General features: G+C 33.4%; 1 protein-coding gene and 1 long non-coding RNA gene across 14 annotated transcripts in view; one reads left to right on the top strand and one right to left on the bottom strand.

Moving 5' to 3' along the window:
• The window catches only part of LOC136833682 (uncharacterized), a 185,488-nt gene extending 168,152 nt beyond the window's left edge, over positions 1-17,336 (top strand). Inside the window, exons 4-6 of one of the 3 annotated variants that reach the window (XR_010851563.1) lie at positions 4,277-4,467; positions 15,277-15,415; positions 16,698-17,336. This is a non-coding gene — a long non-coding RNA (uncharacterized lncRNA). Of the gene's footprint in view, positions 1-4,276; positions 6,696-15,276; positions 15,416-16,697 lie in introns of those variants that run through there. The other 2 variants (XR_010851564.1, XR_010851562.1) reach the window with 2 other exon arrangements.
• The window catches only part of LOC136833680 (lysine-specific demethylase 7B-like), a 47,670-nt gene continuing 32,545 nt past the window's right edge, over positions 6,699-21,823 (bottom strand). For 9 of the 11 annotated variants that reach the window (XM_067095860.1, XM_067095864.1, XM_067095869.1 and 6 more), the window contains 3 exons: positions 18,983-19,188; positions 17,825-17,921; positions 6,699-13,920 (listed from right to left, as the gene is read on the bottom strand). In XM_067095860.1, coding sequence (XP_066951961.1) covers positions 13,838-13,920; positions 17,825-17,921; positions 18,983-19,188 — 386 coding nt within the window. In that variant the 3' untranslated portion in view covers positions 6,699-13,837. The remainder of the gene's footprint in view (positions 13,921-17,824; positions 17,922-18,982; positions 19,189-21,823) is intronic. The other 2 variants (XM_067095861.1, XM_067095862.1) reach the window with 2 other exon arrangements.

Raw genomic sequence — 21,823 nt, 5'->3', positions numbered from 1 at the left:
ACGTCTTGTTGTGAAATTAATTTACATATTATTTTGTTAATACATGACGTTGGCTGTTTGGGGGCATTTGTTCTGTGTAAAAAAATCAAGCTTCCGTTCACTATTTTCAGTTGATTTCATCATAATACGAGCTTTACGTACTTATCGTTTATCGGCGTAAAAATAACAGTAATGTATTCTTTCATGCCCAGTAGTTTTGAGCAAGATATTATCTCTCCAATTTTAATTACAGTCGAGTTTCATCCATGTGCCGATGCATGATAATTTATAGTCATTAGCTTGAGCATTGTTTTCTCAGCTTCAGCTACAACTTGCAGCATAAATTTAGCAATATATTTCCTTGCCGATCTTTTGTCCATACCGAATAAGGGTATAATGTAAAAATACATCAGTCCTATTCTACTTAACGTCATTTGTACTATAACTCATGGTAATTGTGTATTACCGTACGATGGTTGAAATACAAGCAAAAGAGCTGTTGCTATCGATTCGGTGATAAACAAAACAACAGTTTCTTGGTCGGTTGTTTATGGCTGTACACATTTACACAAGAGTATAACATTAATAACAATACTTTTATCATTCTCTGTTACTTTTTTAACTGAAAGATGGATAAGGAGTTGGAGGAAAAGAAGCTGGTCTATTGTAATTTGGTCTCTCTCACTGCCTGATTGTACACTGCTGCCTGCGCCTATAGGAAATGTAAAAATATTTTATAAATATTGTTGTATCGGTATTAATTGCTTACCCCATTGCAAAATCGAATTATCGTAAGGTGAACTATTGTAACTCGAGCACTACCTGAGTATTTTATTAGTTTTATCACAAAAAGTGCATTTAGTCATGAAAATGTGATGAAAATACAGTAATTAGTGAATATTTCCCAGTGAAAAATAGTGAATGGGCGGATTTTCAGCAAATAATGCGTATGTATGTTCCATAGAGAAATCCGCAAATAGGTGAGTCCGCGAATCGTGAGACCGCGAATATGGGGGTTTGCTGTACTGTACATGTAATACCAAAATCTCTTCCTGTCATTTAAAATTTAGCTCTGTTAGAGGTTTGTTGAGTGGGCATTATGGTGGAAGGGTAATTGTATGTACCCTATCCCCACATGGCTTATGGCAGTCCATTATAGCCCTTGATTTTATCAGACACTCCTCTATTTATGAACGAGTAACGTTCCGAACGGCTGTTTGTATCTTGAATTTGTTCATAAGTTAAACGTGGTACTGTATACGCAAAGGCAATATGTATAGTACCATTTTTTTTTCACACTAAAACAATATTAGTACGGTACTTTTATAGAGTATTTTATTAATACGAATGATATATAAAACCTAAAAACTGTACAGTAATTACTGTACTAAATTGTGATGATAAAATTTATAGAACACTTTACTAATATGAATGATATATAAAACCTAAATACATTACATCATGTATATGTAAGCACATGTACCATACTGTACTAAATTGTGATGATAATTGTACAATTTATAGAGCATTTTACTAATACCAGTGGTACATAAAAACAATACATTAAGCAGATTATTAGGCTTGACATGATGGATAATGAGAAGAGGAGGGGTGGTGGGCCATAATCGTCAGTTTCTTTTGGAAGAATTTCTTCAGCATCACTTCAGGAAGGATTGCTTCAGCAAGGATTTCTTTGGCATCACATTCTTATTCAACTTGGGAGGCCCTTGAGGTTGAAGGCATTGGTTTGAAGAATTTGTCTAAGGAAGTTTGCATTGTTTTTCTTTTCTTTTCATCGTAGGCAGTCCCGGTTTACGACGGGGTTCTGTTCTTACGCAGCGTCGTAAACTGAAAATCGTCGTAAACCGAAAAATCGTCGAAAATCGTAAAAAATCCAGAGAAAGCTTTACTTTTAATGCTTTTGGTGCATTGAAAACAATGTAAACTGCACTTTTATTGAGTTTTTCATAAAAAAAAACCTCCAAATTTTTATTTTTCTCCCGTTTTGGAGCCATATTTCTTTCATCTGATTGAAGGCATAACCCCGAACATTTGTCAGTAAACCGGAAATAATTTCTGATGAATATATTTTGTTTTTCTTTCGGACCTGTCGTAAATCGGGACTGCTTGTATATGATACAATAACACTGGATAGCATTGCTGATGGTTTTTGCTACTTTTAAGAATCTCTCAAGATTTGGATCCTGATTCTCAAAAATAATTCAAGCATTTTCTATATGAGAAAACCCCTCAGCCATCAATTGAGTTTCAGACTTTTTTAAAGGAACAAGTTCTTCATCTTCATCTTCATGTTCTTCAATTCTCTGCATTTCTTCCAGTTCCATAAATCCTTATTCATCAGCTCTGAATGACTCTTCAAACAGCTCTTCAAAGTCCTCTACCCCTAAGTCAAGCTGTAACTTTTCACTTATGTCAAAGAGACTGTTAAGGATTACCATTGCCGCCTCTTCTTGATTAAATCCTTTAGAATCAGTGACAAATTTTTGGGCATAAAGCCTTCCATGCTCCATTCATGTTTATGTCACACCTCACGTCATGCAGCATCAGTATTTTTTTATACAATTGTAAAGTTGTAACCCTTCCAGATGTTACAGGTCACACCTGGTTCACGTACCTCCTTCAAAGCTTGCTTGTATATACTTATTGTGAGTGTAATATTTACTGAAATTTGCTATTACGCCTTGATCCATTGACTGAATAAGTTTAGTTGTGTTAGGGAGTAAATAGACAATTGTAACATCCAGATGGAAATCATCAGTGCAATGGGTGACCAGGGGCATTATCCAAGATTAAGAGAATCTTGAAAGGAATCCCATTCTGCGGCAGTATGGCTTGACTTCAGGAACAAAGTGATGAAAAAAACCAGCAAGATTCACCCATGCTTTGTTATTGGACATCCAGATTATGGGTAGAGAACTTTTTGAAATATTTTTCAGTGCCTGTGGGTTTGCAGCGCAATGCACGAGAAGAGGTTTTAACAAGTCTCCTGATACGTTGCCACCCAGCAATAAAGTTAGCCTATCCTTCACTGCCTTAAATCCTGGCATCGTCTTCTCTTCACGGCTGATGTACGCTTTCTCTTTTTTTTTTTTTCTCCTCAGAAAAGGCCTGTCTCGTCAATATTAAAAACTTGCTGTGGGGCATAACCTTCCTCAAAAATTATTTCTTTGGGTGTCTTGGGAAATTTTTCGGCTGCTGCTTTGTTGGCCAGCCTTAGCCTTCAAGTCATCGAAAAGGCTTTTAGCCTTTTCCTGAATCAGCATGAGGCTAAGCAGTACAGTTCTTTGACACTGGTGTTCCATCCAGATGCCCAAAAGTTTTTCCATTTCTTCTACCACCCTCTCCCTTTTCTTACTTATAATTGTTGACTGCTTTTGCACAGCACTTTTCTTGTGTTCCATTATTCGATCTTTATTTTTCAAGATCATGCCAATAGTTGAGTAATTCACATTATAATGGCGTGATACCTCAACCACTTTTTTGCCACTTTCTAATTTCTTTATAATTACCACTTTTGTTTCTATTGAGATAGCTTTACACTTTTTACCACTGCTACTATCTTGCCATTAGGCATAATAACGTAGATAAAGGATGGCTGGGCATTTCACGATAAAATAACGAATAAATCGGAGCATGAGATGACGTCTTAAACACTTGTGCAGGCTCGGGAGGCTGGGATCACTTACTAGTGCATTGGTGTCAGCTATGGTGCTGTTTGGCATGGGTAGCAGAAGAAATTGTAACTAAGCCAAGCTGCGCAACACAAAATTTGAACTTACAGACAGGTGGCAGACAGAGCTCTCCAAACAAATTTTAATTTATGGTCACGGTTGTTTGTATCTCTGAAAGTTCAAAAGTAGAGGAGCATCTGTACTCTCCTTTTTTTGTATCCTTACTGATTGGAAACCAACAAGTTGTTCTGCCTGCTTTGTGGTGAAGACAAGTGCTTTTGAAAGGCCTTGTACCACAATTTTATCCTAGGTCCAATCTGGATATATTTTTAATGAATTTGCTCCTTTCCACCTTACAATTATTTCCCCTTGCTGTCCGCATACTTTTTATATTGAATACTTTCTTGAAATTTATTGTTCTTTTACTTTTTTCCTCGCACACTGTATAAATTTTCTTGCCTTTTTAATCTTTCATATACGTTTACTTATAACTAGCTGATTAGTACATGCATACAATAAAAAGGGTTACTGTGCTGTACTGTTATGAGGGTGTAAATTTATGGCTGCAATGTATGTATCAATGATTTTCTTTGGACTTTTTACAGATATACTGTTCTAATGTTTGAGTGATTTAGAATTTATCAAGCAAGCACTGGGGTACTTCTGGCTGTTCAGTGCTAAAGAAAGTGAAACAAGGGAGATGGAGTGATTAGACAGCAAGATAAAGAGATCCATAAAATAAAGAAGGTGAAATAAGGATCCTAAGGTTAAAATGGGAGAAAACTCTTCAGTTGAAGTAAGTAATAGTTAGAGAGGTTTGAAGAAAAGAATGGGAATTGAGGTACAGTAAAAGGCTAAAAGTAGATCCAGTTAGGAACCAAAAAAGTCCCAGTGGTTTCATCATAAAATATGAATGAGGATACTATGATGTTGCTGCTCAAGAATTAGAATGGATAATGTAGCATAAATCTATTTCCATGGAACTTCAATTATTAAAGAAATAATCTTTTTGTCAATTGGTACTTGTGGAAAGCTCCCACTTACAGATGTCAAAGGTTCTTGCCAGCAACCCTTTAACCCTAGTAGCATTGGTTCCTGCCTGTAATTTTACACCAGTTCCCTGTGTTGTCTTGCCACATATGTGTAACTTTTGTTTTTAACTTTACCATTCTATAATTTCATTTAAGTACAAATCCATCAAGCAAACCCCAAAATAATCCTGAAATAGGGCTCATTGGTCTTGCTGACATACCATCAGGCTTACACAGAGGTAGGCTAATCAGTATATTTTTTAGCCATCAAACAGTATTTTGCCTTTTTAACATTTTTCCACCTTAAAAAGTTTTGAGCACACAAAAGTTTTTTTTAGTGTGCATTCCATTACATATAAAAGCTAACCATCTAATAACGGTGGTGACATTAACACATGCATTCCTGCTGCACACATGTTCTAAAATATAAACATTTTGTTTTCACTTATTGATTATTCAAAAGACACTTTTAACAATTGTTATCCAATTAGTTTTTTTTTTTTTTTTTTTTACTAGTGTTTTATCCTGTGAGGTGTGGCCCATGACAACATCTGCAAATATTTTGCATATGCCATGACTTTACATTTTGGTCTTCGAAATTTTTTCTGTGTTGTCCAGATTTCTGGACTTTGCCAGGGGATATCATATACCTATCATTTGCATTGCTCTGTTTTATATCAGGTTGTCATTTTGTAATTACGAGTTCTTCATTGTGTGTTGAGCATCTAATAGTGCTTTCTACTTTGTCTGCATTTTCTATGTAGCAAATTTACATAATAATAATAATAGTCTTGAGGATGATTTGAAGATGTACAGCACAATTGGGTTTTAATTCCACTTGTTCCCACTGCAAAATAAGTGCGATCATATGCAGATGATTTAAAATTTTTAGATTCAAATGTTTATTTTTATTGCTTAGTTTATTCCACATATTTTTCTGCTCTTTCAGTATTTTTACAGTGCCTCTAGCTAAACTGTTTTGTAATTATATTGTGTAAAACTGATATTACCTGTTTAATGAGTCTTGACCACCTCATATTTTGTGGGTGGGAGTGAATTTCTAACTGGATTTTTAAAACTACTGTGTGTCTTTCAAGTAGCGGATTTTCTGTTGAAACCTGTGTTAATATCTTTTACAGCTTTTGACAAGAAACCCTAACTTACTAAGTTCATTGCTGGATGATCATGAGCAAAATAATTTAAAACCAACATCAATTGTCAACAAAGCTTCCAAGCAAACTATGGTATGAACCAGTGATATATTTGTAAAATAAGAGGCTAATTATAATTTTTAAAAACCACTACAGTTCCCTTAATTGTAACAGCACAAAAATTTCCCTCTGCTGTTAGAATCTCCCAAGGAATTATTGACTTCATGATTAATCTCATTTCAGCAACATTTAAGCCTTTTTGTCCCTACAAAGCTCTAATTGTGGCTGTGCGGATTTATTTCTAAGACTAATGAAAGCTGCTTTCATAATTTTATAATTTACCCAAGCTGCTTAGATTCTATACTATACTTTCAAAAGGCTGGAGACACCAGGTATTGAAGTTTCTTGCCCAAAGAGTCTAGTCAAAGCCTGAGAATTATGCAAGATACATCCTTCACATTAATGCAGCCTTAAAATCTGTATTAAAAACTACTTTTACTTTGGTTACAGAAGATCATGTGATGTCAGATATTTCTGAATTTTATTGAAATTAAATGCTTCCTGAAATAAAACTCTTAATATTTTCCAGATAAATACAAAACATAAAATTGAGGATAGAAAAAAATAGAAAAACTGTGATTGTGAAAAGGTAAATATAATAAAAAGAATAAATCTATTCTATTAACATGTTATGCTATTATAACAAAATATCTGCATTTTATACAACAAAATAATTACAGCTTGCATACAGCTTTTCATTATTTACACTCCCTAATGAGATCTGCAAACAATAGTCTACTTCACATTCAACAAGACACAAAGTTTTGAGTACATAGGCCAGCTCAGCAACTTTTAAGCACAGTAAAGGAAAAACATTTTGCAAAGTTGTAATTAAAAACATTTAATGGCTGTATTGGTTTAAAAGTTATGAAAGACACCTGAGAAACTGATCTGCTTTACTTTGATTCTGACCTAAAAAGCTATTTACCGTAACTGTAATAAAAAATAATAAAATCTTAGTATAATGAAATTTACTTCTGCCCTAACACTCAATTGTTTAATCCAATCACGATAAACCTATGGCCAAAGTGCCGTATGGATGGCGTCAGTGTTCACAATTTGTATTAAAGAAAGAGAATGACAGAAGGACACAGGGAGAATTACATGATACTTCAATCCCACTGAAGATGAAGAGTAAATTGCTAGATATGAAAGATAGGAGCCACATATGGCAACAATACTCAATTGACATCGATTACCTACTAGCCAAATTTCACGACCTTGAATTTTTACAACTTGTTATGCATGTCAAAGCACATCATCAGAATAATGCAAATCACAAAATCTATATTACACAGTACAAAAACAAAGTGCATATGAATATTCTCTATCCCCAGATACAATACCATTTATATATACAATTTACAGTGAAAGAAATTTCTCTCAATATATCTATGTACATCACCTTGACACTCAAGGTAAGTTACCCATAAAAATAATTTCCACTTAATCTAAGTTACTCTAATATCATACGAAATGACAAGCCAAACTAGAACATTTACAATTTTACAACTGGTGAAGAAATTCAAAACATACACTGATTTCTCAACTCTTCCCCCTTGGTCTGATGACAGAATTTCCTGGAAGTCTTTTCCTTTGAAAGCTTATTTTCATGTGCACAATATTGATTGAATAATCATCAAGACTACCTGCTGGAAAATATAAAATTCTATATATTCAATGTACAGTAATAAAAGTAATCAGAGCAACTTCCAAGTACTTGTCACATGCACCTCTGGATTTAAAACAAGGACTGCTGAGTGAACATGGTAGTTCTAAATGGTCTGGCAATTAAAGTGCGTGTTTGGGAGTCTGATGATGAAATACTGGAAGATTCTGGTGTGAGGAGGGAAAAAAACTGATCTAGAAATGGAGGGTCATCTGGATATTAAAAAATACTTGCAAACTACCAGTGATGGTAGAAAAACATCAACCACCCCTTCTCCTTTCTTTATACACCTATACATCTTTTCTTCCTAAGACAAAGATGTTTGGTCATCACATTAGTGGCAAGAATCAAAATGAGGGCACATATGGCAATTACAACATAGAAAAAACAATTCTGATGAAGTGATCTCAAACTAGAAATTTACAAGAAACTAATTAAAGTGATTAGTGTGCCTGTGTATTCCTGACCTGGAGAAGAATGTAGTCCTGACAAGCAATCTTTCATTTCAGAAAGGTTCTTGTTTAAGGAACTCTCATGAACACAGTGTAGTCAATAATTACCCAGGAAATCCCAATGCAAACATTCCAAGGGAACTCCAAAAGTTGCCAGATGAAAGAGACCTTAGCATATCTTAGACAAAGGCAGAATTTCCTTGATGAATGAAACTAGGTGCCAGGAAACAGACGTGTATAGATAATATGATTCTTTGTACTAAAGTCTTCCAGTTCTGGTGAATTAGGAAATTAACTTTATAGGGAATGATGATGAAAGAAAATCTGAAAGTTTGATGTCTGCTACTCCTCCAAGTAATAACACTTAAAAAACTGATACAAGTTGCCTATGCATCTGTCTCTCCAAATGTAAAATAGGTACCTCACGGTGCCTCTTTTAGAATTAAAGACTGTAATTGTCTTTCCTCACATTTAAAATGAAAAAAGAAAACCCCATTATTAAGAGGAAATTTACCAAATTCTTTGACTGAAATTTACCAAATTCTTTGACTCCTATCAATACATTATTAAGAGGAAATTTACCAAATTCTTTGACTCTCCTATCAATACATAAGATGTCCGAAATTCATCAGTCTTTGTTGAAACATCTGGAATAAGTAACACCCCAAGAAAAATATCAGCATAAATAAAAAACAAAGATGACAACTCAAGACAGAAATTTCATTCTAGCCATTCAGCTAACAAGAATGAAAACATAACAGTAGATGTTCTATAAGCAATAGGTCAATCTCTATGCTAACATTTTATGATAATGTCTTCTGGATTAAAGTGTTAGCATACTTGCACCTGACATAATTTCCCATTGACATTAATTTTGACAGCAAGAAGTTTTAAATTTTATAAAATTTATATTCATCATCTATACACGCACACACACTACTAGTATGTACTATCATTTAATGTTTTGTTGTTCAACACTGGCTTGACTATATTACATTTCCAGAAGTAAACTTTTCAAGTTTTCTTTGCTGGTGGTGTATTTTAATATCATTTTGCACAAGAAACAAAGTGCACAACTAATAACAAAAGATGCTGAATAAGAATAAAATATTTTCAAAATAATTATAGATTTAGTCACTAATTATAAGGTAAAAGATCTTGCACATACCATTTATGAACCATTTCATTCAACCCATGCTTTCTTGTTTTAAATTTAGCTTGGTGGTCTGATTAAAGTATCTTTATGGGATAAAATTTTTTTCTTCAATATCCTACACTCATGTATTTCACAACATGCACTAATTCTTGTAGAATACTTCAAATTTGGCTGTGCTACTGTTCTGTGGATGAGAAATGGATAACTTCAACTACAATCTGGATGAGTTTTATCCATTAGTCTTTCATTGACTGTACATGGTTATATCTATACCTTTGCTATATGAGAATTCTAAGTTTAGAAAATGGAGCATGTATTCCTGCAGGGATCTGCAACCCCCTCCTTGGACCAGGCTTTTATAAAAAATAAAGAGTAACCCAACTGATAAAAGCACCTGATAATATTTACTGAACCTTATTTCACATGTAAGCACCAACTTCTGTTATACTCTGAGAAGTTTAGTACAATAGTTTAAACTTGAAAATTAATTAAAGTCCAAAATTAACCAAATTTCAGCATGGAAATAAATTGGTTTTGGAAAGCTGGTACCAACAACTTTGAATTAAAATACATATACATCCAATTCTAAAATGAAAAAGTAATTTTCATTCTTTACTGCTACCACACCTGGAAATAAAAGGAGATTATGATGGTTAAGCCTGAGAAATTCAGTGCAACTTCCTCTTATCATTAAAATATAGATCATTCCTTACTATAATAATTTTGTACTTTAATCAGACCAAAAAAAAGAGGGTTCATATGCATTACAATACAAACAGAAATATCTTGCCTCAAATGACTAGTCTAACAACACAATTAAAAAAATCCATGTAATGAATGGGTAACATACTGTACTTAAAATTCAATATAGTATCAATGAGAAAACAAAGATGTACAGAGGGAAAAATATTTGTATGAGGCATGTATAAGCATTTAAACAGTTTAGACCTATTCTTGCTTTAAATCAAAAAGCATATTGTAACAACACAATTTCAGTACCAATAAACACCAAACAGGCATAACTGGGTTACCAAAATGAAAAACGTACTGCCTTAAAATACAAGGAAAAAATGGAAGTCATTTTTACACTACCATAATGAGCTATTAGCTACACTTGTAGCTTTACTCATTTATAATCTATTTTCTGCCTTGCTTTTTCATTAAACAATCAAATATTTTTCTTATCTATGAGTCTTAAGGATTGCTTCAACTTTTTTACACACTTTTTCAAGCTGTATACATATACAACTTGCTCCCTTCTTTTCATGTTTCACATTCTTTTGATATATAATTTTCACTGTTCTAGTTCTCACTTTACTCTCAAAGGTTCTCCTACATTTCCTGTAAGGTACTAAACTCAGTTTGGCAAAGTTTAATGTTGTAAAACATTTTTCTTATTATGGCTTTGAAGCTTTTGCATGTAATCTTGCTGGATATCCTAATATTTACCTGGTGAACTGATGCCTTGCATTACTATGTTAAGCATGGCTATCCAGTTATAAAAAAATATTACCATTCCTATTTCATATTTGTGAACAAGAATTACATAGTTTACCGCTTATCCTCATTATGTTCATTATCCCAAAGGCTTTGTCGCTGGTATTGAGGTAACTAAATAGTTTTCATTATTATCACTTAGCTCTTCATGGTTTCTAAAGGTTTCTTTACTTCATCTCCTCTGATTCCCATACAACTTTGAGGCAACATACACTGACATCAATGCAATGTATGGTGAATATGTATGATGTGAAGGATTACAGAAAAATTAATCTTTAAAGTATAACCTGAACTTTTAAAATTGAATCATGTAATCTAAAAGTAATAGCAGTATGTTTGAAGAACTGTATGACAATTCAGTATCAAATAGTTATTAAAACTGACCTTTGTAAATTTTCCAACCAGATCTTAAAGCTGGCAATTAATTTTAAATCTAAACAAGACTACTTTGAGGAAAGCTATTTTAGCTTGGAAAAAAAATGCCAGATTTTGGCCACAATCAACCAAACAAAACAACACCTTTAATTACTGTCTCCTACAACAGTGACACTCAAGCATTTTTATTTTCCATAAGTGAGACAAGTTAATGAACGAAGAGTTAAAACTAAACACAGGGAGAACCTCAATCAAAAACCTAACCTAAAAACTTTGTCTTTGGTGTGATCTGGTACTGAAACATTATGGAAAATGAACATTGCTACTACATGCATTTGCACCACTTACAAGATGAGAAAAATCGTCAATGACTGGCACCAAAAAAATAATTTACAGTATTGACATAGTCACATTAAAGAAAATGAAACTGGGACGTACTACTCCCTAAAGAAATCAAAGCTCATATACTATACAAACAAGAATACATCACAGAAAGCTATGTTTTAAATAAATTTGTAGTAACACATATTTGCAACAATTCTCAAAAGACATTTCCACACAATCCTTCAGCTTCATCAAATCGTTGCTCATGTAGGTAAGAAAAGGTTCTCTTTCTCCCAACTGCAGGGTGAAAGAAGTTTCAAGGCTACTACAGCAATGGAATACAACTTTTAAATACAACTTTTCCACACTCAGACACTGCATCTCAATGCATTCATACAACACTGAAGACCACCATATACTACAGCGCTATTTACCCAGTTTTAAGAACACATATACAGTACTGTACTCACAATCAAGATGAAAATACAAGATATGACATTCACTGCAGGTTGAAATTAGGTCAGTCACATCAGATACATTCAACTGTTAGCGTTATCTACATTCTATGTGCTCTGGGATCTTGTGTAGGTTATTCATAAGTACCCATGGGACAAAAGAGTAACACAAACTGCAATTTATTTAAATGAAGACTGACACATTCAAATGCTAGGGTTGATCTGTTTTAGTTTTCATATTCAGATTCATTGGTTTTTGAGTTGACGGAAAAATACGAATCATCTATTCAAGATTACCTTCATCTATATATCACTACAAGCGTAATATGTTATAGCCAAGCTATAATATAATCATTCACTGAAATTGCTTCATTTGATTTGCTTTATCAGCAACTTCACATCCCTCAATGTCTATGAGGGCAGGCATGCATATTTCTACTCTTACACTGTACTGGCTCCACGTAATTCACGGAATGAGTACTCTTCTTCCTTTAGGTAGAAGTAAAGATAAATGAATCTGGTACTTCCATTACTGTAATACAAAGAAATTTCTAATACAATACTTAAAAAGTGTTAGTATCATTATGGTGTTAGCATTTTGCAGCTGTCATCACAACGAATATATGTTTACGCTAAAGGTAAATTAAACTTAAAAGGGATGGCCAGTTATGTCAAAATTTTCACTGAACATTTTACCTACTCATACAAATGGGCATTTGGCTGCCAGACAGTGAATAAATATATAGGGTAATATAAATCAATTAATTACCACTTCTGAAATTGTGTTCCCTTCACTTACTTTTCAAATGAGAAAAGAAAAAACTTAATTTAAATGTTGAGAGATTTCCAACAAAAACTAAACTGAAAACATAAGTCAGTGAAAAAAAAAACACTAAATGATCTCATTTACAAAGAATATAAGAAATTTCAGAAGTGGTATATTTACATGATGAATGACATAAAAAGAAAACCCTCAGAAATGTCAAATACAAAAATAAACACATTCTCATATATGGAACTCGTAACTTATAAAGGGGGATCTGTTCCTGACATGCTTTGCAAAGTACTGCATACAGGCTAGAACAACCATAAAAAATGTTTATGAACCCCTTACATGTATGTACTGTGTTATATATATGCCTCAAAATCTTTTAAAAAATTTACTTTTCCATGATTTTAAACACTAATGTCATGTCTTTTATATTACATTTCCTATATAAAAACTGTGATGAAAACAAAGGAAAATATATCCTTCCCATTTGGAACAGAACAAAAATATCAACAGTACAGGTGACATTATTAGGAGATTAATGAGTTATAGGAAAGATTTCTGTAAAATTATTACTTAAATTCCAAATGCATCAGAAACATTTTGCATAAGTTGCGAGTTCCTGTACTTCCTGATTCACCATAATTCCTAATGGTCGACAAAATTTTACAACCTTTCCTTTTTAAAATCACATTTTAATCAAATGTGATACACATGAACTAGGCTGTTCGTTAAGAAATATATTTAAAATAAAGAATTTCCTTAAAATAACTGTGGCATAACAGGAACATCTACACTAAAGTAATCTAACCTGCAAAGCTAACTGAATTCTTTGCTACATTGCTATTCTATTTCTTAACTGAAGAGGGTAAGGGTGAAATTATAAATAAATATCACTGAAATAAGAGGTCCAGAATTGCATTTACATTTTTTTGCATCTGAAGACACCATAAAAAAATGGATAGCCTACATAAAAATTAATTACAAAATGCACATCTTCACCAGTTATTTTCATTTTTAATATTTAGGAATCTGATAGAAGTAAAATTGCACACAGGTACTTTAATAAATCAGTCCTTATTGTCGTAAAGTTGAAATATTTGATTGGCATACAATCTGAAGTTTGGAGATGCTAATACAGTATAACAATTGACACTGCCAATGATAAAAATTACTATTTAAACTCCTTACTTGTTTGGACGTGTAGCAGAGCCCAACAAAACTTAGCTAGTGCAGCATCTTATGTATTTTCAATATTTTACCAAGGCGCTGTTTTGCAGTTGCCATTCCTTTTCTTGGTTTGTTTGATACTGGAAAATAAAGTGCAATGTTGAATCAGGCTTAATTAAAACACAAAACTTTATGAGTGGCAAAAATGCTAAAATATCCATATATAAATTTAAGGCAAATATATTTTAAACCTTTAATGGAGCCTGAACAAATAACCAGAGAATCACTACCATTACTACTGGAATGAATTTGTAAGCATAAGAATATTAAATAAAACTGAATATGACCCAAGTTAATTACAATACTGGAAAACCTGCCAAGCATTATATCCCCACACTGGCAACACCACAGTATAACAAAAATTTTAAAGATGGTTCTGCTTTTAACAAGTAAGATGTACTCAAACCATCTCTTCTATTATTTGCAAACCTTGGACCACAAGAATTCTAAAACCAGTTGCCTTTTTGCACTCAATATTAAATTACCTTTACATCACCCACTAAGAATCAATCTAAAAGAATATCCCATAAAGATTTTAAGCTAATTTCAAACACATTTCCATTAGGAACTACAGTTATACCTCAAACATTCGCAAGATTAGGTTCCAGAACCTGTCGCTTCATTTCTGGAGTTTAAACCCTAAATATGACCCAAATCATGCTCCTACAGCACTTTAATTTCATTTAAAAGTTAGGTTAATACATTACCCTTAAAAAAGAAATAAATGGTTGACGTAAAAATAGAGTACACTATCGCCTAATGGTTATTTGCCACACTAGCGCATTTACAGTATGATATATTGTACTAATGTTATCCCCGTACTAATTCATTGGCTGCTGTCTTCTTTTGCACTCACAGTAAGGTACCAAGTAACAAATGGGACTGTAAACTTAATGACTAACGTTTTTCTTTGTCATTGTCAAGAAGGTAAACTTCATATGTCACAGAAGTCATATAATGAAAGTACAATTCAATAAAATAAAATCTACAAATTGTATGCAGATGCGAAAAAATCACAGATGCAAATTAGTTAGGTTTCGATGAAAGTTTCACAAATCCAGAAACACAAATGCAAGAGGTATGACTGTGTTGCTTATTGTGTATATTAAATCTAGATTACCATTTATTTCATCTGTCAATTGCTTTCACAGCTACACGCAAGTTTCTGGACCTTAACCATTCTCTAATCATTTAAGTCTCACAACTAACATTTCCCACTATCAAAATGAAGAAAAAGTATAAGTTTTCTCCTTTTAATGTTTTCTTTGCTCATTGAAAATCTAGCAACTGACATATTGGGAAACTGAATTGTAACCAGTGTTGCCATCTGCTAATTAAATTAAGTACTAAAAAATGCTAACTTTTGAATTTATTCATTGTAATAGCTGACAGAATTGTATTTTGTTCCCAAATTCAACAGATCCCTTTTTCTCCAGATAGGTTATGAAAATAAATCAAGATAAAATGTACTAAGATGACAACAATGCCTGTAACCTTGGGAAGATTTCACATACAGCACTCACTCAAACTTATCACTCATACGACACTGCTTTTGACTGGGTAGCTGCTTACTTGGTAAGACTTCCACTTTAATGGTGATGTAAATACTTTGACTGGTGCCTTAACTCCCATTCACTATTCGTATTTTACAATCTCAAGCATTTTATTATAAATAATATACATAATTAAATTCACCTTTACCCTTTCTCCCACAGAATCTATATGGCAATTTCCACAAAGCACATTCTTGCTTCATTTCTAAGCTTGGTTTTCCATTCTTCCAAATTTTCTACACTTCTAACACCCTTTTCCCTAATTCTGCTGTAAACTTTTGCAAGTACCTATTGGTACCAGAAAACAAGGGGTACAGATTTGCTCTTCTCTGGTCTTTGAGATTCACTGACTTGATGTGGGTTCATCAGTGGTACTTAGGCTGCTAGCATTTTGAAGAGGAGGTTCTTCATAAGTTGTCTAAGCCACCTATTTGTGACCTTTCTCACCCAGTCCATATGAACCCTTACTTGAAGCCAATCTACTGGATCTTACACTGAAGATGATTTTTTCTGGCTTTTGCATTTTGAGGCAAGTCAGTAAGACTTGTTTTCTCTAGTAGAGTCACAGATATTAAGGAATGAACTGAGTAACACTGTATGCAAATGACTCAGCAGCAAAAATAAATTTCAGCCAAATATAAGTGGATCTTCTCTGACCAGGTAGAGAAGGATTAGAGAATCCAGGAATGATTCGTAATCTAGGCTTTCGATCAACAGGGCCTTCTCAAGAAGCAGACTTCTGTAAACAGAATCTCCTACTGGCCCAGAGCATATGATATGATGGATAGGAAGGCCAAGGAAGTAAAAGTCCTAACCCATCAAACTGGAGCCCTCTGCACAACTTTGCTTTTTAAATGTAACCTTGATGTGAACAAAACTTCACATGCATGTACATGGAAGTTCAAATGTACTTTGGCTTATATTTTTTATCTTACAGGACCAACCCATTACTAGATAAAACACTTATCCTTTAAGACCTGTACTAGCACAAGGGTAGGCAGTACTTTCACTGAAGGACCTAGGGGATCTTCAATCTAGTTATCTTAATTTTTCAAACATAACATTCTAAGACAAGTGAAACCTACAAGTACCTTATTTTCTCTATCTGAAAGTCTTCCATTCCTTTTAATTACAAGATTATTATAAAGTAGTTTAATTAGATTCTTTGGTATCTTATCCAACTGTAGTCCCCCAAACTTTCCATGTACAGTATTGCTATTTACAAATGATAGGTTTGTGACTTTGAATACAGACCCATCTCATACATTAAGTGCCTTTCCTTCATCCCTGCTTGTCTCTTGCAGGCTCCGTCAAGACTAAACAAAAAAGTGAGATAGGTGACAACTGTGACCCTGTGGATCCAGGTGACACAAAAGTTGAGCTACAAATGATTTCTTCTGTCTGCTGGACTATAGACTGCAGTGTCTGGGACACTCAAATACCACATAATGAGCTATACAGTACATGAATGATGGATTTGCATGAAGGAATGACTCTGGCTTTGAAAAAACCTAGATATTCCCTACAAAACTATGAACAGAAAATCAAGAATGCAATATAACAACTATGTTTATACAAAGCACAACTGACTGCAACCATCAGAGACTAAAAATAAAAATGTATCATTTTATAGGACTCTCAAACATAAGCATAATATATTACTCCATTAATAAAAATAACTTTATTTTATATAAAAATAAGTTTAGCTTATGTATAAAAAAGGCCTTACATTTTGTTTCTTAAAGAATTGCATTTACTCTTGGCTACACACAACTGCATACAAAAGTATAATCCTGAATGTGTGTAAAACATTTTAATGCTATTTACTACGTTATGATTTGCTTTAGATTATATTTTGTAATACATTTATCTCCATAATGTATAGCAGTATATGTTAAGTATTACAGGTTCAACTAGCCTATGAGCATGAATCACAAGGAACATTTACTTTTTGCATTTTACTTATTAATCCTGTACCAGTATGTCTTAATGAACTAATTATTTTCTTACTCAATATATTTTCTACGTTTTTTCATCTATTTCTAACTTAAATTTAGTCTTAATCATTTCCTTACAAGGTAGAAGGAAAAGATTTAATTAACATTTTTTATATACTGTTATCAATGAATAAAGACTTTTCACAGGCAAAAATTATTTTTCCATGTGATTCTAAATGCAGAATTCTCTTCATGCCTGAGGCTCCAGAACTATTAAAAAGATAATAATTATGATAGTTGATGCTTCAAGGACAAGCTGTCACTAGAATCAATACTGCCATTTAGATTGCTGTATATAGAATTCACCAGAAATAGCTAATTCCCTGCACAGATCATGCTGACAAAAAATGAATTTTTGACTACCAGGTTTATGTACAGACATGAATAAATTTTAAACCAATAAAAATTTTCTTAAAGTTTGCAAAGCAACTTACTTTTAGAAACACCTTTAAGATTTGGCGATCCTAGGGATGTACTTGGCTGCGATTCTAAACTTCGTTGTTTCTTTCTGTGATAAGCTCTTTTTGCAACCTGTAAAAGTATTTCCCATGAATAAGGAAACATTAAACACAAATGTTTATGACATTCCATACATCCTGATGCAATATAAATTCAATTGAAAAACAGTACAATATTAAGCCAATGAAGTAAGGCTGTGATGTAATTCATAAGATATATGAAAGTCAGAGCAGGACAGGGAAGCCCGAAATAGAAACAATTTATTACATAAAAATAAATGCTTAAGGATGCATAAGATGAAAGCAAACTAAATCAAATACTATTAACATATGAATATACCAGAACTAAGGACTTTCTATTAGCTCAAAGCCTTGGATGAGCCCATCTTCACAACATACTATGATCTTCAATCATGGGGGAAATTGAGAGCAAAAGTAAAATCTGTGACAATGATGGAACAAAATATCCAGGACACAGAGAGAGACATATACACACACGCATATGTGTGATAGTATATTTAAAGCTGATTTTCATTAACAGGTACTACATAATTTACATGACCTTAATAATAATGATCTCATTATGTAGTATTCATAAACTGGGCTCCAAATCAAGACCCACATCCAATATTAAATAAAATTATTACTATTACAAGTAACAGAATTTATGAATATATATAATAAACTCATAAATTTAACAAATATTGGTCAATTTATTGAACTGAAAATGAAACATAAAAAATACTAAGGAAAAATCTAATCATTCTGCTAACAATACTCCAAGTACAGTACCATCAATTTAAATAAAAAATTCCAAGACATTCATGAGAAATATATGATATTACATGTAGATAATGCTAACAATAATTTTAGATTTAAATGTAAAAAAACATTATGCTAAAGTTTTCATCTCAGGTATAGAATCTGTAAAAACTTTGAGAGGTGCAATATTTGTCCAAAATACAATAAACTGTTTGTACACATACTGTTATATAAAGTGATACCTACTTCATATAATTTACCTTTCAGGTATATCATACCAAAATTTCATAAAAGTCCTACTAAATTTAGATATACTGTACAGTATAGCAAGTTTATTAATATATAAGCTGCAAGGCAAACTGTAAAGCTTACGGGTAGATTTTGTCTTCTTGCTGCTGCTTGTTCTAATCCCTTTTCTACAGCTTGTCTTCTAACTCCTTGTCTCATGGGACGTTCTGGTCGAGGGCCTGACACACGCACTCTAGCCTTTGGATTCCAAGCCTCATCTTCTTTCTTCTTACCTCTGGGCTTAAACACTGGGAAATCTTCATCATCAGAGATATCTAATGATGGATAAACTGTAAAGGCAACAAAAATATTAACTAAGTAAGCAACATTTTAAATTCAATTGTAGCTATGCAAGTCAGATACATATTGCCACTGCTTCATGTTACTAGAAAAATGTAGTCTTTAAAGAGCCTGACTTGCTCCCATTTGTTCTTTGGCATTGCAGAAATATAGCAACCTTGTGTACTTAGCCATCAATATCTGAGAAACCACTTTTAATAACATCAATTTATGATTATATATGGAAAGTTCTGCCAAAATCAGAGGTTACAGAATAGCCCTTCTAACAACTGTAAGTTATGTTACTGCAGCAAATGGAAATAATCCTAAGTTTGAGAGACCTTTGTGTATTCAATACTACCATACAGTTCTGAAAATTATCTAGTAAACAATTTTTAAAATTCTTTTTCTTTTTAATACAAACCCATTACCTAAAATCTACCCCACTTTGTGGAAGTGCTCTAGCCCCATGAATGTGCTGAGAGATCCATGGGTATCTAACAGCCATAAAGTGAGGTTAGGAGGCAGAACTCCTATCATTATGGGTTTGTATGCAAAAGTTAAATAAACACATTTTTTTCACCACAAATTCACTACAATAAAAGCATGAATTGCTGATTTGGAGGGAGAAGATTGAACTGTTGTTATCCAAATAAAAAGCCTCAAGGTTCAAACAAAGTAACAGCCTCCTGACTCAGGTGAAACCAAGATGCTGTGTGCGTGTCTGTGTAAAATGGAAACCGTGATAAGTGAGATTAACTCTACAAAGCTATATTTGTGAAATGGAAAACTAGATAAATGAGATTATCTTGATGAAACTGAAATTTGCACACTTATTAAGTTATGAGCATGTCAATTTCTTTGAGAGGAGAATAACCCCAGAATGTATATGTCTTGACCAATGCCATAATTAGGGTGATTAGTAATTAAAGAGATGGGAAATTATCAAGGCTCTGAACTTCAAACAAAGCAGAGACTACCTGTCTGGCTAAGGATGATGACATGATCTCTGAAGTTCTAGTGAAGAATCCATGTTGAATGCAGATCCACAGGTCTTAACAGCAGAGACCAACATTATCTTTTGTCTTGCAAAGCTAAAAGAGTGGAACAGTGACATTAATCACATCAATATACCTTTCACTGCATCAACCACACAAAACTCCATTTTGTCTTTTAAATGATAAGGATAGACTCTTTACAAGAATTAGTGGTTATCTCTCTGCTTCTGCTTGAAAACCTCAACTTCTGAGCCTTGATGGGTAACTTCTCAGAGTGAAGATCTATCATTTTAATAGTCTTGTGGAATATGCAAAGGAGCTTCTACTCATGAAAGGAAGTTGTGGGGAGGTCCATTAGCACAGCTAGGAGATAATGGCAGAAAGACTACCTTTAGTCCCTGGAAACTATCATGTTACTCCTTGTCTTGAAAATAACTAGCCTAGTAGCTTAGAAGTCTGGCACACGAGCAAGCCATCCTTGTGTGACACAGTCATGAAGACACAAACTGATGAGGAGGGCATAATCAACAGTATTCCCTCCCTAAGGAGACAAACCTTGCATGCAAACATCATAAGGCAATGCAGACCTTGCATACGTGTGTGCACATGGTCATGGCCAGGACACCCATACTCTTCAACCTTTCTCACAAATGAAACAATTCTCCTCATTCTCACAACTGAAATCAAAGTCACAACCAACCATTCCAGATAAAACATAAAACAGCTTCGACAGAAAACTGATGGTCAAGTGACTGAGTAGAGCCCCCTTACCCTCACTCACCTGAAGCTGGTTAACTACTATGCCATGTAACCAAACTTCAAAAAGTGGAGCAGCTTTCACCAGAGGTTATCACAAATGATTATCCTGGTTTATATTCTTATTGGAACTGCTAAATTTTAAGAGCACAAAACCTTCACCTCATTTTCACTACATCTTGTCTGTTGTTTACATAAAGAAAATATTCCATGCAAAAGTAAATTCAGGGATAGAGCTATTCTACAATTACTGGAGGAATGAGATGCATGTAATATTTACAGTTCCTGAACAGTGGTAATAACAAAAGAACTCAGTTCAACCTCACTCTGTTACTGTAGTTTTTTTGCTAAAGCAAACCCTAGAATAGCACCATATTCTGGAATTTATCATTACTCCATAACAACAACAAGATTTCTTTTCAATTTGTACTAAACATTCAAGAAGTTTATACATAGTATTTTGGATATACTTACATAATTTTCATAATATATTTTACATAAAAAACTGTATGTGTACTGTTACATAAACATTTTTCTAGTCTGTAAGTATAAGTCCATATCAATTCAACCAAACTGTAGTAGGCTACCTAAGGGTAACCACAGTATTCTTGAGTAAAATTAGTCATGTGTACTAACATAAATTCATATTTACATGGACTATTTATTTAGTCTGTTAATGTATGTTCAGTGATTCTAGAGTGCTATGCTAGGATGACCAGAGCCATTTCTCTAGTCTGGTAACATATGTTCATATTAGTTCAATAGGGCTATACCAGGCTAGCCTGGGCTAACTGATTATTCCTACAAGTAACATTTTTATAGCTAGTTAACTCCAGTTCATTTCAATTCCAGAGAGATATGCAAAGTTAACCAATGCCAGGCACACTTACTG

Source organism: Macrobrachium rosenbergii, chromosome 52, assembly GCF_040412425.1.
Source record: "Macrobrachium rosenbergii isolate ZJJX-2024 chromosome 52, ASM4041242v1, whole genome shotgun sequence".
Taxonomy (NCBI): Eukaryota; Metazoa; Arthropoda; class Malacostraca; order Decapoda; family Palaemonidae; genus Macrobrachium; species Macrobrachium rosenbergii.
The sequence above is the reverse complement of the archived record's forward strand: the minus strand, read 5'-3'. Positions and strand labels throughout refer to the sequence as shown.